At 41.2% G+C, this 18,304-nt stretch overlaps 1 protein-coding gene across 1 annotated transcript; it reads left to right on the plus strand.

The window, feature by feature from the left end:
- Positions 1-930: 930 nt before the first annotated feature.
- Positions 931-16,722, plus strand: hnf1ba (HNF1 homeobox Ba). Its single transcript, XM_034548585.1, has 10 exons — positions 931-1,521; positions 3,343-3,542; positions 3,870-4,137; positions 4,234-4,457; positions 9,421-9,575; positions 10,784-10,910; positions 10,995-11,177; positions 11,596-11,714; positions 12,100-12,144; positions 14,661-16,722. The coding sequence occupies exons 1-10, from the start codon at positions 1,142-1,144 to the stop codon at positions 14,679-14,681; spliced, it is 1,722 nt and encodes a 573-aa protein (XP_034404476.1). The 5' UTR covers positions 931-1,141; the 3' UTR covers positions 14,682-16,722.
- Positions 16,723-18,304: the final 1,582 nt, after the last annotated feature.

Consider the following 18,304-nt stretch of genomic DNA (forward strand, 5'->3'; position numbering starts at 1 on the left):
GTCGACCTATCTGTCTTTGGCTTTAACCAAAGGAGGATAAGATGAACAGCTTTATTAGTGTTATATTTACGGACCAGTTCCACAAGGAAACAAAGGTGAAAAGGTCCCTAATAACTTCACTCTGTTCTTACATTAATGGTTGACAGTTTGTTTATTCTCTGAGTGAATTGTGTATTGGTCTTTTTCTGTATAGTATAGTAAGATAAAAACGGAGGCGTTTCATTTCGCAATTTAAGGAACACAAATAGTGTATATCGTGTCGTGTGCACATGCAGGTAAGAGACAATTGACGCATGAAACGGATTTTTGTCCCAGGTTTTCAAAGTATGGACCAAAAAGTCTGTAGGTTTTCAAAGTATGGACCAAAAAGTCTGTAGGCTCATATTTAAAGTAAAAACCCCGAAAAAGTATTTTATTATTACTGTCATTTTGAAAATGGAGTCCGATTGATCTTTGTATATTATTAATGCTAATTGTTGGCTGCTTTTCCAAAAGTAAAAAAAAATGCCTAAAACTAATGTGTTTATTGGGCTTCATTAAAGGAAATAAATTGAATGAATGACAACAACGACAGCTATTCACATATATACGATTATCCCATTAAGTAATAATGAATACCTAAATAAGTCAAATAAATACACAAGAGTAACCCGTGGCTTATACTTCAAGGTCTACAACGAGAATAAAAGATCCAGCAGTGTGAATATGTGCAGCTCGCCTTTCTTAAAAGTCTTTATGGCATATACAACAGGGTCCAAAGTCCATGAAAGTTTTGCTGATAAGGGGAGCCAATAAAAGCAGCAGTGCAGCAGTGTAAACACATGTCTACCTCGGCCCAGAGAGGGCCTTATTCAGTGGATTTACATAAGGCTCCCATCAGCCGGCCCACTCATTACCACGTTTTATATCCCCCTGCACTCAGAAAGCATCATGACAAAGTAGCTCCATCCTCCCCTTCAACAGGGAAGTGAAGCAGCTTCTCTGAGCAGGTGTCAGCAGCCGCAAACTCCCCACACCACTGGAGCAGAGAGGAAGACAGGAACTTTACTTTTGCTTTTTTAATTTTTTATTATATCCTTCTGTTTCCTCCCTTTTCCCCTCTGCTGCAACGCGCAAACAGCAGACTTATGTTGAGTTTTTAATGTTCTCAAACATGGTATCCAAGCTGACATCTCTGCAGCAGGAGCTCCTCAGCGCCTTGCTGGACTCTGGAGTTACCAAAGATGTTCTGATCCAGGCCCTGGATGATATGGACCCCAGTCCGCCTGGCTTTGGAGTAAAACTGGAGAACCTGCCCATGTCCCCCGCTCCGCCTCAGAGTGGCAAGATGAACGGGGTGGACGTCGATTCGAAGCCCGTCTTCCACACGCTCACCAACGGCCACAACAAGGGCAAGATGTCCGGGGACGAGGGCTCCGAGGACGGGGACGACTACGACACCCCGCCGATACTGAAGGAGCTCCAGTCGCTCAACACGGAGGAGGCCGCCGAACAGAGGGCGGAGGTGGATCGCATGTTGGCGTAAGTTCCCTGTTTGTCTGACGCGTAGGAACTAGTTTAAATCTATTTGAATCGCAGTGATAAAGTGGAAATAAGCACTACTCACATCAAATGCTCTATTTCTTGCGTTTTTAAGGTTAGACAATTAAGCACAAAACGTAACCTATCTTTACAAAATGCATTTCCCTTCTTTGTTTACAATTTAAAAAAAATAACCTGCCGCGGCTCTGTTTTCACAATCTGGTTAGTAATTATCCACACGGATTACAATTTCTTTACCTTTGGAAAATATCAGCTGAATTTAGATCTATTTATTATTAACTATATTAGCTACTCCTACTCCACAAAAAATATCGCAATCGGCGACATGAAGAGAAAGTGAATCGAAAACAACAACTTCTGGCTGAGAATTTAGATAGGCAATATTAATAAATATGATAATACATTCTAAATAATACTAATACAATCAATTTAAGTATATAGTTATTACTTAAAATTAAATTTAAAAAAAATATATTTTTTCAGTAAACACATCGTGCAAAAAGAAACCCCGTCTTAATTGGGCCTCATGCTTCTAATCCCTTTAATCCACTCAGACCACTTGATTCACTGTAAAACTAATATTTGAGATCCTAACACGGACCGGAAAAATATCAAAACTAAACCACGTGTAGTTAAGTTATTATTAATTTTATTCTATAAATCATCAACTGAAAGATACACAGTGGCGTGTGATTAGAGTGAATGGCGATCTGGTTATTCATTGTCAAAAGTTATAAACTAACATCTCCCACTTAACCCACAGACTTAAATGTAGGCCTCCACATTCTCCAAAACAAACATATATGCTACAATTACCGATGTCAGCGTGTCAGGCCTGCTAATCTCGGATCCGTCTTACATCCGAGGATATTGTTGCTATACACTGCTGCAAACATTTTAATTAATAATTAATAATTCGAAGGGCTAATTCTTCAGGTAAGAGCACGTTTTAATGTTACGTATATTCATGCAATGCTCATGAATTCAAGAAAATGTCATTTCTTTGAAACTAAAAAGATTTTTGAGATTAATAGCTCTAATATTACAGCCAAGTAATAATGTTTGATTATCAATTAAAGAATATCTGAATTTAGTATGACAAATGCATTTCTGTTTTATTTAAATATAGGCTATAGGCACATACATTATGCTATATATATTATGGAGACTGATGCCAAGTATTATAATTGTTACAAATACTATTAAAAGATTGGACAAATATATTGTTCTCAACTATTTTAAGTTTTAAGTTTTGTCAAGCTGTTTTAAGATTTGTTTCACAGTTGTGGGGTTCTTTTTAATCTAATTCTATTGTTCATGACTTATTATTATTTAAATTCACACAAACCTAGACCATCTGTTTCCATGCTGAAATCATCCGTTTAGTTAACAAATACTAGGTCAAAATTTCTCAACCTGGCAAAAACCACTTGAACCTTTGAAAATATGTACAGCCTATTGAATGGGTTGCAATGACTTCCCCTTTAAACTTGAGGCCCAAAACAAAACAGTGAAGCTAAAGGAAAGGAACAAGTTCATGTGTGTTTCACCAGAGTATTTCCATATTTGTATATTTTGTATAACTAATTTTAATATCAACAAATCTAACCAAATCTTTCCACTTGCATGAATACTAATAATAATTTAATCATGTGTTTACATTAATTTAATAGCATGAAATAAACTTAGTTTCAGCCGTGTGTAAAGGTGGTTTTGCTCTCTACCACTTCCCTCTGAAAGCTGCAATTAGTTCGGTGGTGAAATGAGTGTTTTCTGCTCCTGTGTTTTATCTGAACCCAGAGAGGATCCATGGCGTGCTGCCCGCATGATCAAAGGTTACATGCAGCAGCACAACATCCCCCAACGGGAGGTTGTGGACGTCACAGGGCTGAACCAGTCTCACCTCTCCCAGCACCTCAACAAAGGCACGCCCATGAAAACACAGAAGCGAGCGGCCCTCTACACCTGGTATGTCAGGAAACAGCGGGAAATTCTCCAACGTAAGTTAATATTTGAGTTTCTCACAGCTTTGCCCCGGCCTGTAATGTGTACTTGGCAACAGCATGGCACTTTATTTGGGCTTAACATCTGCAGGAAAATCAATTTTGGGTTGGACATTTCCTCATCATGCTGGGTGACATATGCAGCACCTTCAGCCATATAGGTGCTAGCTAGATCCTAAGTTTGTCCTAATGCATCCAAAGAAGGACATATTATTTATGGACAGAAAACACCACTATTATGTACATAACTGACCTCTCCTTTTACAAATATGTATTTTCCTTTTGAATTGTGTTTTATTGAATGTTCCTCTTCTTGTTTTGCAGAGTTCAACCAGGCAGTGCAAGGCTCTATGGGCAACATGACAGACAAAGGCAATCAGGATCCAGTGTTTTTTTTCCCAGAATTTAACCCGTCTGGTCAGGGCATGGGTCAGCCAGGTGAAGAGATCGGCAGCGAACCCTCCTGCAAGAAAATGAGACGTAACCGTTTCAAATGGGGGCCTGCATCCCAGCAGATCCTGTACCAGGCCTATGAACGCCAGAAGAACCCCAGCAAGGAGGAGAGGGAAGCTTTGGTAGAAGAGTGCAACAGGTAGATAAAGATGACACCTTGCTCGACCTTCTTTGAAAAATGTCACTCAAACAAAACCAACACCAATTTTTCACCCTGTTCATCTGTTTCCTGCAGAGCCGAATGTCTTCAAAGAGGCGTCTCCCCCTCCAAAGCTCAGGGCCTCGGCTCTAATCTGGTCACTGAAGTGCGAGTATATAACTGGTTTGCCAACCGGCGTAAAGAGGAAGCCTTCAGACAGAAGTTGGCCATGGACGCCATTACCATACCGCCCCACAGCATGAACCCTCTGCTGTCCCACAGCTCGCCACATCATCCCCATACCAGCATTTCACCTCCAAGTAAGATCCCAAGTGGCAACACTTTTCATGAGGTTCAGCATCACAGAGAGCAGACAGGATGTGTCATGATGACAGATTTTTCTTCAAACGAGTACTCCATCCATTTAAGGTTGGACTCCTATAACACCGTCAGACAGAAAAATCTCAAAATCTATACAGCAACACGAGGTATCGCTTTTTTTTTTTATTGCACACATTCTTTACCTTTGTCAAAACCTGGCAGATTCATCGCTGATGTAGAAAAGTGTCACGTGACCACACGCTGCATTGCATTTACGGTGTTTACGTCAACGTTTTGGCTAATAAGGCCATGATTTAGTTTTCTTCGGCGTGAAACTACTAAGCACAGTTGATGTGATCAGAGAGGCAGAGAAAGAGGGGACAAGTGATCAATGAGCGTGAGTGAGTGAGCTGAGCAAATGCCATTGTTATTCTGATCTTTGAAAACACACTGAGAACAATCCACATTGTACCTGCAATCTCCACTCCAAAGTCAGCATGGAGAAGCATGACACAAAGGGCAGCAACCCTGTGACAGGCCAGGGTCAGGCCAGGGTCAGGGAGGGGGGACAGACACATCCAGGTTACCTCGACATAACGCCGTCATTTCCACATTTCCTCCTCCCATGCGGGTTGCTAATGACTCCACTCAGAGAGTCTCCAAAACAAGGAAAGGCTGTGTGTTATTGCTGTGACCATTTCACCCTGACCTGATGTTTGCATTCGCAGTAATTCGTATTGACTGAGTCTACCTGGTGTATACAACATAAAAACAAAGCTGATAGGCCTCGCAGGGCATTATCCTCCGTGCCATCACTCACCCTCCATAAAACTGTGATTTGAGAGTCTCACTCAGAGCCTATTGTGTTCCTCTCGTGTTCGAACACGAGTACGCTTTGAAGGGAAAACAAACTGTTTGTCCTGGCTTGCTCTTTTACCTTTGGTGATTGTCTGTTTGCTAGAGTTTTTTTAGGGGTTTTGTTGTTGCTCAGAACACCTGACCAGGCATTGACCTCAGGTTGCCAAGCCAGAGGGTCAGCGATAAGGTTGCAGGGAAGGGTCGGAGCATGGTGGAAAACAGTTTGCTCTCCACACAAGAAAAAGCCCTCAGCTGGCTGCTTACAAGATGTCCTGCTGGCATCCTGCCGACAGCATCAGCTGTTTTTCAGTGTCAGCCTCTGGTCTGACAATAATATCCCAGCAGGACGTCTCATTGCGTTGCTAGGGCACGGCCTGTATTATGCATGCTTAATGGACAATTAAAATCCTTTGCTACTACATCTCCCAGGCCTTTGATAAGGGGCTCCTCTGACTTCTACTCTCTATACTCTGCCTCAGCAGGAGGTCCCATTGTCTGTGGTGTATTAGAAGACTGCAGTGACTGTAACCTAGGTTCATTTATCTCTGCTGGGCCTTGAGGAGGACTGATTTTAAAGCCTCCCCCCTCATCTTTATGGGCATTGGCATAGTTGCTGAGGCTAGGCAGACTTGGAGCAGCAGGAGCTGTCCACTGGGGTATAGGCCCTTTTCTGGCCAGACAGGACTGATGACCCCTTCTTCGCCTACAGAGAAACATAGCCCCCCCCCCCTTCTAAACTGTCGCCACACCTTCAGTCATACGAGAGGGGTCATCGCTGGGTCGGATCAAAGAAACTGCTCTTACTTTGGGAGTTTTTATTGATTCTGTTTCAGTTCATTGATCCGTCGGTCCCAACTGGATAGACAGTCAAACAGTGTGACATGCAGTTTTGGTTGTGACCTTTTTTACTTTCAAAAATGAAACTGATCTCAGGCAGTACATCGTTTGTCAGAAGGCGTAGGTGTATATTTACAGATTGGTCATCCGCTAATACTGTTTAATTCCTCTCATTTATGGCATTTTACTTTGAAGCATTGCCTTCTAACAAGCTAGTTAACGTCATAACTATGCAGACTAAATCATAATATACAACTGTATATTTTATAATAATAGATTTCCACATGAATTTAATAATTTATTTGATCAGAATTATGCATTTAACATAATAAAATAATCTAAAGAAAAGGTTGTTTGCAGTAGTGGAAAGTAACTAAGTACATTTATTCTCATACTTATTCCATTGTATGTTAACTTTTACTCCTTTACATTTTAAAGGTTAATAATGTACTTTCAACATCACTGAATTTATTTAACAGCTGAGACAAGATTTTATCTAAACAAACCAGAATAATCTCACAAAATACCGCTCATTGTTAAGGATTAAATGTTTTCTTATAAAAATATCATCACGCTTTTTTGATTGACAAGTACCTTTACCGTTAATACTTTAAGTACATTTTGCCAATAGTTATGTATTTTTACTTGCATAGGATTCTGAATGCAGGAGTTTAACTTCATTTTTAGATGAGTACTTCTTGCAGCACTGATCATTTGGCAGCTGAAGTCACCATAAAGTGGAATCTTTGCTGAGCTGTATCATTCTGCCCGTTACAAAACTCGCAGACTCAGAAGTTCCCGATCAGACACAGCGGTGGGGGGGATTATCCGTGGGTTGTGTTGCTTTCCGTCACCTCAGGCAAGCTCGAAACAAGACACACTCACACAGAGAATAAGGGCCTAGCTCTGCACTTTCCACTGCTCTGTGACTCCCAGAGAGCCACAAAGAAAAGACTGGATACGTCCTGCAGAGACCCAGGAGGTCTGTCATATGCAGCGGCACGACAATGAGCACTGCCTGGGGTTGGGGAGGCAGGCTTTGATATAACATGGGTCACACAGGGAGCTAGAGCCTTTAAAACCTGCTGAAGATCCTTGCTGCCACTCCCCCTCTGAAGTTCTCGCCCTCCCCCTGCTCTCGAAAAAGACGCCTTAGTTTTTCATGGATTGCCCGTCTTACCAGAGCAAATCTTTAGTTTTTCAGAAACTCTAAGTAATAATATCTTAAAGTCTGTCTCTAAAAGAAACCTAGAGTTCCTTTGTTCCGATCATGGAAGTCGTCCTTACTTACTCCGAGGCTCTGTGCAGCTGGATTACTGCCGAATCCAAAGAAACTAAACTGGCCTGAATAGCATCCTTTTCTGTGTCTGACACTTTAGGAGGTCGTCCAGCACCAAGATAACTGCCTTTTTATGAGTCCTCCTCTATTGTGTGGCAATGGGGGTCATGAGTCCAATGGAGTGCTTTATTGTTCTGTGGCAGTGTTTACAAGGCACGTGGAGAGTTGTGGGGTTGCTAGTAGGTTGCAGTAGACAATATGCAGTCTGTGGTCTGAACAAAATGGAGGACAGGTACTTTAGTAGATGAAATATGGCACTGGGGCTTCAAACATTGCGGTATTGGTATTTTAAGTGTCTGTAGTCAAAGGAATAGTTCAACCGTATGGGAAATATACCTGGTAGAGAGATGACTGTCAGCATGTATGCGCAAAAATGTCAAAGTATTGCTTTAAATGTGCGGAATCTTATGCAAGATTATTACAATAACTTCTGTGAGATATTATGCATTGCTATTCGGGAATCTATACGCATCCAACAACACAAAGAGAGATATTTGTGTTCCCTAAGCAAACTGTCAGATCTGCAAACACATCCTGCAGCAACAAGAAAACAGTGCCCCCCTCATTGGTCACATTTAGTGCCAGTGCCTCTCCCTCCCTTTTATCTCAAAATGGCTGTATATCAATGCATCCTTACATGTCTGACCGAGGTTGACAGGGCGTTCAACCTGTCACACCTGGGTCAGGGACGAAGGGCTCGGGGAAGAAGTGAGATCTGAGGGCAAACACAGTCTGTCTCTGCACTGTCACAAAGAGAGGGACGCTCTCTGTGTCTGCGTGAGGCTGAGACCACAGGATAAGAATGTGTTTGACATTGCTTGTAATTGTGTAATGTTTACTCTGTTGGTATCAGAGGGGGCCTACATCGGCAAACAGGCATTTGATTGTCGGTTGTGGTTGGGTGAGGCATTCCTTTGGGCCTCCAGTGAGGGACAACAAGAAGTCTAGACACAGGATTAAGGGATGGCACGAGAAGAAGAATTTCATTTAATTGAAACCGCACTGTAATTAGAATTTGTATTTTTTTGTTTAATTTGCCACTTTATCCATCTTTACGACATATAAGAGGGAAATGTAATTTTTTCGAATAGTTTCTATTTGTTTTCTTTAAAAATACAAACAAGAAAACTTATAAAATACTAAACCAAAGAAAACCATACAAAATACACATTTGAGATCATTTTATTTAGGCTGAAAAAAGTACTGAGATTATAGAAAGTTATGTTGCAGAACTTTTTTTTGCTTTCATCTTCCCCTCACAATTCTCTTTTGACCTTTTGGAGGGACTGCGACCCCTGGGTTGGGAATCACTGAACTAAACTAACAAACATATATATGTATATAAAGTAGTTGAAACACCTCGAGCAGCTACAACAGTAAAATACTGCTTGCACGTTGATGCATCAGTATTACCAACCTGACAATGTAATATATAATAATATAACATGCACAGAGGCCATTCATCTGCAGAATGAGTACTTTCAATTCTACTTTCACACATTTTGTGGAAAACACTTAAAATACCTTATTTATTCAATTGTTTGCAGGACCTACATTATCGAATTGGTACTTTTTGCTTAAGTAAAGGATCTGAGTACTTCTGGTGAAACTTCACACTGACGCAATTAAGAACACCATTGGTAGCATTTGTGTGCTGATCAGAGGGTCTGATGGCTGTTCTGTTGTGAGCGAGTGAACGCGGTGAATGGCCTTGGCTGAGCGACACAGATAGCAGCGGACGGGTCACTGTGTTTGTTTGCTCTGGCCTCCCCTGTCTGCGTCACAGAGTCGCTAGATTGGACAGCAGAGCTTCTCTACACTTCTGTCTCTCTGCCCTACATAACTGTTATAGTTGTAGGACACAGCAGCTGTCATAACTGTCGGACGCAACAAGTGAAACTCATTTTCTGTCTCTGTGTCTATCTCAGTGCGTTACAGCCAAGGCCCCGGTGAGGTCACCTCCTCCACAACCATCAGCCACCACAGTAACAACGCGATGGTGACCAGCCAGTCGGTGCTCCAGCAGGTGTCTCCGGGAGGATTGGACCACAGCCACAGTCTGCTGTCACCTGACGGCAAGATGGTGAGTGAACACACCTGGGCCCTCATGGCCTCAGATTAGATAAGGCCCAGGCCTACGTTTAGCATAAACGTACAAAGTAGGTTCCTGAACCTCCTCTCCCATGGAGCCACGGGCAAGAGCCAACAATTGGCACATTGTGCTGCTCTGTTTGAAAGGTGGAGCCGGGGTGGCAGGCCATGGCTGGACTAGCACACAGCCTTCATCAGACCACAGTGTACAGGCATCAGCCAATAAACCTGACAAAGAAACATTATGTTCTTATTGATTAAATGCCTCGCAAAGAGAAGCCACAGGTGGAGCCCTGCTTGTTCTTCTAGAGAAATGACGCCAACAGAAATGATGCTTTTTTTTTTGTTTGTGTCTACTTTAGAGTTTCTCCCTTCTGCCCTAGTCCAATATTTGATTAGTGACAAGGAGACCTGTGCATTGACCCACAGCGTTTCAGTCGTGGTGCAACAACACTTTTTATATAAGATGTGTGATTTACCGTAAAAATACAATGTTTTTCTTCGGACCAAAATTGGATTTCCGTGCAACCCGAAATTCCACCGTTTGAACTACTCATCTTGTTCAGGGTCACATAAAATATAATGTCATGTAACTGAAGTTGAATAACTTCCCTGTCACATCAGAATACTTCTGTCTTTTGGACGACATTAGGTGAAATGACCACAGCAGGTCAGAGCTGACAGTTTTTTATCTGCAGATGTGTGTTTGGCCGATCTGTCGTTTTTTGGGCAGCTGGCAGTAGTCAAATAGTCGCAGCCCCACCGAGTGGGAGGATCCAGATAGCCAGTACTGTAATGCATATATTTTGTTTTTCGCAAATGTTCACGTAATCATTCACATGATTCAACACACAGGATACAGCACTGTCAATGTGCTACACAAACTCATGCACAGTCTTCTGCTGACATTTTTTGTATGATTCTTTTTCTTCTTGACCTTTTGTTTCTTATCAGTATTTGCTTGTGTGCTGTGTGTGAGTGGAGTTACACAAGTACAGTGTTATACAAAAGATTCTGCACTAAGTCAACATTTTTGTCTGTTGTTTGTTTAGCCGCCAGCATCTGTTTCACTTTGAAAATACATTTATGTGAATTTAAATAGCAGACACTCAGAACTTTAAGTGGGGTAATTCGTTATAAAACATTATACAGCAATACATCAGAACTCTAATTGTATTGATTTCCTTCATCTTTCCCTAGATTTCAGGTTCAGGTGGAGGACTTCCTCCAGTCAGCACACTGACCAACATCCACAGTTCCCATCACAGCCACCAGCAGACACAGAACCTCATCATGCCCCTATCTGGAGTCATGGCCATAGCACAGAGTAAGTCCTACATCAAGAAGTGAACGTCTTTGAATTGATTTCATCATGGCATGATGTGACGGAGGTTCCTCTGTGTCCCACTAGGTTTAAACACATCGCAATCTCAGACGGTGCCAGTGATCAACAGCGTGGCGGGCAGCCTAGCGGCGCTGCAGCCGGTGCAGTTTTCCCAGCAGCTCCACAGCCCGCACCAGCAGAGCCTGATGCAGCATTCCCCCAGTCACATGAGTCAGCAGCCGTTCATGGCTACTGTCACACACTCGCACAGTCAGTAACACTCATTTATACTCCCACCCTCTTTGGTTGCAAGACTCTTTTGTATATCAGTTATATCACTGGTGTAAAACCTTTGTGTGGCTTTAGAAGCTACTGTCTACTCTACCTGTGAGCAGTTTAACAACTTTTTAAAAATTGGTTTCATTTCAATAACTCTCGAGGCCTAAAGACGTTTTTCATTCTCTCCTATCCTTGTTGGGGACCCCTAAAGGGGTGTGTAAAATAAAGCCCAAAAGAATAAATACATTATTACTTATTATTTATTTATGATTAGATCATACTTAATATGTTCCTTTGGTATCTGCAGTTGCTTTAAACCTGATATCAACCTTGAAACACTATACTTTTTAAAAACAAAATCCATGTGCAAGTGTGTATATCTTAGTATTTGTCTGACTTTCCTTCACAGTGTATCCTCACAAGCAAGAGCCACCACAATATTCCCACCCGTCACGTTTCCCCTCGGCCATGGTCGTCACAGACGGCAACAGCCTCAGCACCCTCAGCTCCATGTCATCGAACAAGACGGTCAGTTGAGCTCACAGGCCGCAGTTAGATGCATGCGCTCACCTCTGCCTGCCTGCTACCTTGGGGTTTAGATTGAAGAAGTGAAAATCTGCCATCGGTGCCGCGTATCTGCATGAGAATCAGTCGTAATTTGTGAAACGTTTTTTGCAGTTTTTGTTATAATTCTTACATTTTGCAACATATATAATTATTCTTTCATAAGATCTTTTTAAAAGTACTGCAACACTTGATTAGCTCACACATCACCTATTGATGCACGTGAATCACCCTCACCCGGTTCTGAGTGAGAGAAACAACACAATCGAAAAGCACACACAGAAGTGTGTGTGTGTGTGTGTGTGTGCTATGATTGTGTATTGACCATTTTTAATTCCTGTCACATTAGGACGTTCCTGTAAACAAGATGGTGCAACTCGGGGGTCTCTCCTGGGTAAATACAATCTAATCAGTTCAATCAGTTACTTTCATGAGTAAAATGACCAACATAGCAAGCAGATTGAATACTTTAAGTACTGCTTGTGTTACTGTTGGAGCTGTTGCTGATGATCAAATGCCTTCAAACTAAAAGACGAGGTAGATATATGGAACGTATACTCCTCAGAATTCCTATTTCCTCTTATACAGACGTCTAATCAATCACCTGCTCCCTCAGCCGGAACACCTCTTGATTAATGCTGCCTCCTTTCACTTTCATCTCCCTGCCGAGGGTTACCTCTGTGATCAGGAAATGAACCCCGCTGTTAATCAAAGTTCTCAAGCCTGGTGTGCTGCTACTTTCCTCCATGCTACAGTGAGGCTGGAGATGAGATGGGGGTGGTGGGGTAATTACACCTCTTCCTCTTTCGTACTTCTCCCTGCTCTCAGTGATCGCTCTAGCCTGAAATGTTGTCCATGGTGCTTTCACACGCTCAATTTCCCACGCTGAGGCAGAGCACTCGTACCGCCGCGCTACTGACCGACAGATGGGATGATGGGATGATAGCTCAGAGCAGGGCGCGGTGTGTCCTCAGTGGAGGAAGGAAGGAAGTAAAACAACACTCTCTGAGGCTTTGAAATATAGGTGCATTTTGGTCAGGGTGTTGCTCTTTCTACGGGGACAATCAAGATATTTATGGATAGACTTTTACAAAACAATTGAGGTATGTGCTGTGATAAAAGCTGTACCCAAAGGTGGAAGAAGTATTTAAATGATTTACCTCTGTAAAGAAATACACACAGTATGAGTTTTCCGGGCTGAATATTCACGCATTAGGTTTTCTACGTTTTAAATCACTTTATACGTTTGACCTTAGTCAGGATAACATACCCAAGGAATACTTAAATTATTCAAATATTGTAGAATTACACAGATGGAGTGGTTTCAGATATTTGATTGATTGTTAATTAAACAAATCTGCTGTAAGTTAATTAAAGATTGACATGACAAGATGATAAAGGAGACAGAAGGCACGACTGGTTTAACAATTAGCGATCTTCTTTAATGTGATTATTATAATTAAATTGTAAAAAACATTAGAAAAGCAGTGTAAATGCTTGTGGTGACTTCATCAAATGTCTTGTTTTGTCTGGCCAGCATTCCAAAACCCAATGCTATTACATTTATTCTAAACTGCTACCAAGAAAAGCAGTACATTTTCACATTTTGTTATTTATTTTACTTATTTTCTGCTGATCAACCCATTGATAATTACACTAATTGTCTAATACACCTTATTTCATAAGAACTTGATTTTATAAGCATCTCTCCTGTGTTTCATTTTGTCAAATTTGAATATGCCAAGTAACTGCTAAATACATCTGTAAAATGAAATGCAGTGGAGTAAAAGGTAAATCTCAAATACCTCGGAATTGTGCTTAAGTGCAGTTTTTGAGTGAATGTACTGGTGGTTACTTTCCACCACTGGCAGCATCAAACTGGCATTTCACAAACACAATTATTTAGAGAGCAATGAGCCAGTAGGCTCTCCCAGGTATTTTCTTATCAGGACTTTACTTGGACGGGGCAGCCTTCTTCTCGTGACACAACTAGCATGCTCAGGCTTTATAACAATCATTGTTTACCGAGAACCCTCCATTATAACTGCGTCTGTTTCAACCTCACATCTGCTCGGAGCCCGGCTTCTAATGACTCAAGTCTTACCCTACGGGTCACCTTTATCAGGTGAAGCTGTTTGCTGGACGCAGGGTCACACCAGGGTCACCTGCCTCCACCCCTGGAGAGGCAGGTGGAAAAATAAATTCCACAAACAATCCAAAAAAAGAGAGCGTTGCAATGGAAACAAGGCTTTTGAGAGTTGGGAGAAAGAGAGATGAGGAATGTATTTGGTCAGGTGTGGCACATGAAGGTGCAGGGGTGATGTGTTTACCAGTGGTGGAAGAAGTATTTGAATTGTTTACTTAAGTAAAAGTACCACACTATAAAAACACTCCATTGCAAGTAAAAGTCCTGCATTCAGAACTTTACTGAAGCATTCTACTGACTGTACATAAAGTATGAAAAGGAAATACATATCATGTCCGTGTAATATTATTGAATAAATGGTACTTTAACATTCTAGTGTATTCATGGTGGAGCTAACTGCATAATAGTTTAACCTATAATAATGCATCATATTTTCTAAAATGATGATGTGTTTTGTAGAATTTTGATCTGAAAAGCAACAATAGCTGTAAAATAGAAGTTGTGGTTCAAAAAGTGTAATACTTCCCTCTGACAATGTTGTGGCATGCAAGTATAAAGTAGAATAACATGGGAAAAACTCAAGTATAAGTACCTCAAAGATGTACAAAGTTACTTTCCACCACTGGTATTAACGTAGGTTTAATTTCTTTTAGGAAGCCTTGATGCACTCTACATTGGCTACGTGTGTTACTGGACAGATTTTATTTATTGTTTTATGTAACGCAGGTCTACTTTGTCTCACATTTCTCTCCTTCTCCTTTCAGTGTCCTCTTCAAGCTTGGTGAGAGCGTCCACCTGACTTCCTCGGTGCTCAGCAACGGGAGCACATTTTTCCAGCCTCTCACCGTGGTAACCATGACAACTCTTAATAACCGGCAACGCCGCGCTGGATGATGAGTCAGTCAACAAAACTAGAGGAGTGCCGAAGACGGTGGACCAAGCGGTGAAAATGAGAAATGGGGACAGAGGGGGGGAAAAAACAAAACTCGCTGCACCTGAAAGTGAGGAGACTGGATTCCCCTCTGTCGCACACACATGATCAACAAAGATGATTTTAACACAATCTTTGAAAACAGTATTCAGTTTTTTATGCCACCTGTCATCCTCTTTTCTGACATTACCATGGAACAAAAACCAAGCACCCCAATATGGCTCACAAACTGTGGCGGTACAGACTTGAATGAAGGCCCTGGGACAACCGACATTACTCTGTGATTTAAGGTGGAAATGTGAAGACACCAAAACTATAACAGAGACAGTGATTAGCCTCTGTGAAGGCTGACAGACTCACAGCAAGTTCCTGGATGCCAACACAAATTGTCTTGCACGTGAGCAGAACTGTGTGACAATCACAAGAACCCCGTACAGATCTCGAGCGTGCATTCTTACTCGGCCTTAACGGAGTCTTCCATATTATTCTTTCACACGCAGCTTTACTGTGCTAGCATTAGTGCCGGTGATTAAGGCGAGGGATTCATCAGGAGTTGTTCAATGTGTATACTGTGATTGAAATGACTTTGACAATCTTGAAAGGACTATGCAATGTGTCGAAAAGGTGTATGCAATTCTTTGTATAACAGGATTCTGCACAGAACTCCACACACTTGAGACTGGAAATCAATATGCACTATCAGTGAAGCCACCAACAATTAGCCCATAGCATACAGTATGCACTGTATGCTGGAGTTGCTGTTGATGAAGCTGCCTGTAAAATAACAGAAAAGCAGATGGAGGAATGTGTGACAATTATGCCAAAGAATAAGCGTCAGCCAGCAATGTCTACGGAGGGAGGACTGACTCACTCGCTAACTGTTGCCCTTCCCCTCCGTGTTGTTTGCACACACAGGTTCAGGTGAATTTCAGGAATGGGACTCACCCGCCTCCTCTTCCTCCTCCTCCTCCCACTTCCTGCCTCAATGTGAAGAGAAACCAAATTGGACAAATATTGTTAATAACTCCTTCCTTATACACCAGGACCCCCTGGGGTTAGAATGGAAATATTGACAAGTATTCTGAAACAAAACAGTCAAATTAGTCTGGTATTTTGTGAAGGAGAGAGACATGACACAGGGCAGTGTTGTGGCAGCAGCTGCTCTAATCATACAGGAATCCACAGAGACTGGGAAACGTTGGGGAGAGGAGCAGCTGCTGTGGGTACAGACGCCCACGCTAACTGTACCGAAGCGTGTTTGGACGTAAGCAAACTTCCTTCGCCGCGAACGGGCCATTTGTGTTTGTTCGCCTCGAAGCAGCGAAGGCAACGCACAAAGTGTGCAGACGTGAAGCTGTAAGCGAGCGAGCAAACCAACTCGTAGTGTGTGTGTCTGCTTGTGTTTGTGATTAGCTCAGAAGATCTCAGATCTCACCAGAAACTCCTCTGACATGTCCCTCCAGTTTGTACATTTTAGAGGCAGATTCACAGACCGGGATCCATTGACTTTGTATGCGAAGTTCTGTCGCAACACACAGCCTCAGTTCAGCTAACTTAGCTGGACAATGAGGAGAAAGGTTGAGATGGGGACCGCATTTGGCATCGAGAATCCCTATTACTGCGTATCACATGGTTCAATATTAGGTCATTACATGTGTTATTATTATGTTGGTTGGTTGTTTTGTGACTGTTATTATAGGCACATCTACGGCCATCTGATCAGAGGGCACTCACACTTTTGTGACAAGATATGATTTTTTTTTTCTCCTCCTAATGTATTATTTTTGTATAAACATTTAAATCAATCATAAATCATTATTTATACTTTCTGAGAAAATGTTGTTATTTCAAGTAAAAGTTTTTCTTTTCAAAAAGAATAAAACTTGGTTTTGGTTATTTTGTGTCTACGTTTTAAAAAGAAACGTTCCTTGCTGTAATATTACTATTATTATACTTAGTCTAACTTTTTAATATACTGTTGGGATGTTTTACAATACATTTATAGGAATTTACCATATTTGTTTTTATCATATTAAACACATTTGGAATTGTATCTTACAATACATTTCCAACACAAACATTTTGATCTGAGAGTAACTTGTGGCCCAGCTAATAGCTGGGCCACAAGTACAAGTAGTGGAGCAAAAAGTACTATAATATTTCCCCCTGAAATGTAATGGAATAGAAGTTTAAAGTAACATAAAATGGAAGTAAGTGCAATGCTTGAGTTACTTTCCACCTCTTCAAAATGTTTATAACTTCTAAAGATGTTGTGGTGTTGCTGCATGATAAGACAGCCTCTTTGAAGTTCATAGATCTAAAGTGCACATTACATTTCAAGCAATAAGTTCAATGAACCCGACATGTTAATAGCACAATTCATTTCAGCCTTTATCTGGTTCTGACAGAGCCCACTGTAAAATATATATAATAGCTGTCATTACACACACCTTCATTTTTGAAAATACAACTTCGAGAAATTCTTAGAATAAGAATTATTTCTGTAATATCTGCACATGAAGTGTGCTATAAGCCAGTCATTTTAAAACTCTTAAGCCTTTTCTGCTTACAAAGAAAATATATTATAGCCCCTTTAAAGACTTCCACTTTGAAATGAAAGTTTGCGTCATGTTAAAAAAGTTACCACTTCAAAACCTATAGCGACTAATATCACTCGGGAACCCCTTAACTCTGCTTCTGTGTGCCTGTGTTGACCTGCAGCCTCCATCGTGGAGCCCTGCTGTTTGAAGCCTTGTAATCCACTGATGTTGCTCTATTTGGTTTTCAATGAGGCCTTTGATTTTCAGACCCAGGAGGCCTCTAAAGATCTGACTATGTCTCTTTTACTCTTTTCTCTAAAAGAAACTGAAATACTGAAAGGCTCATTAGCATCTGTTAGAGTTTGAAATACAACACTGAACTCTCTAAACGTGCCATTTAGTTCAGCCGTGAATTAAAGTGTGAATACAAGCTTGATTCATTGACACGCTCTCGGACAACTGTTAGAAATGTGCTCCGGACTATACTGGCTTCAAACACATTTTATATTTGCTGACCCAGCAGCGATTAGCTTGTTGTTTTGTTTTGCTTCCCGTGAGTCTTGTTATTTGAGGGATGAGCTTATGCTTATTAATCCAGAAACAATGTAGGACATTTTTTTAATGGATTGTATTACCGCAGCTTACTTTCTTTGAAATATATTCAACGATTTATTTGATCATCTCAGCCATCTGATATTCTGATAATGCACATGGTCAACTTAATTTTTATGTCCATCTCAATACAGATCGATTCCAGTGTTTTTTTTTCCATGTATTATACATGCTGAATGTTAAAGTAATTAAAACACACGGTTATAGTTAATTAAAATAATAAAAATAATGCTATTTGGTATCAACCAATCGGACAATTCCTTTCTGGAGAAAGAAAAGGTTGTCAGTGTGTTCTGTACTCTTTATTTCTCGTCTTTCAGCAATA

Source organism: Cyclopterus lumpus, chromosome 13, assembly GCF_009769545.1.
Source record: "Cyclopterus lumpus isolate fCycLum1 chromosome 13, fCycLum1.pri, whole genome shotgun sequence".
NCBI lineage: Eukaryota > Metazoa > Chordata > Actinopteri > Perciformes > Cyclopteridae > Cyclopterus > Cyclopterus lumpus.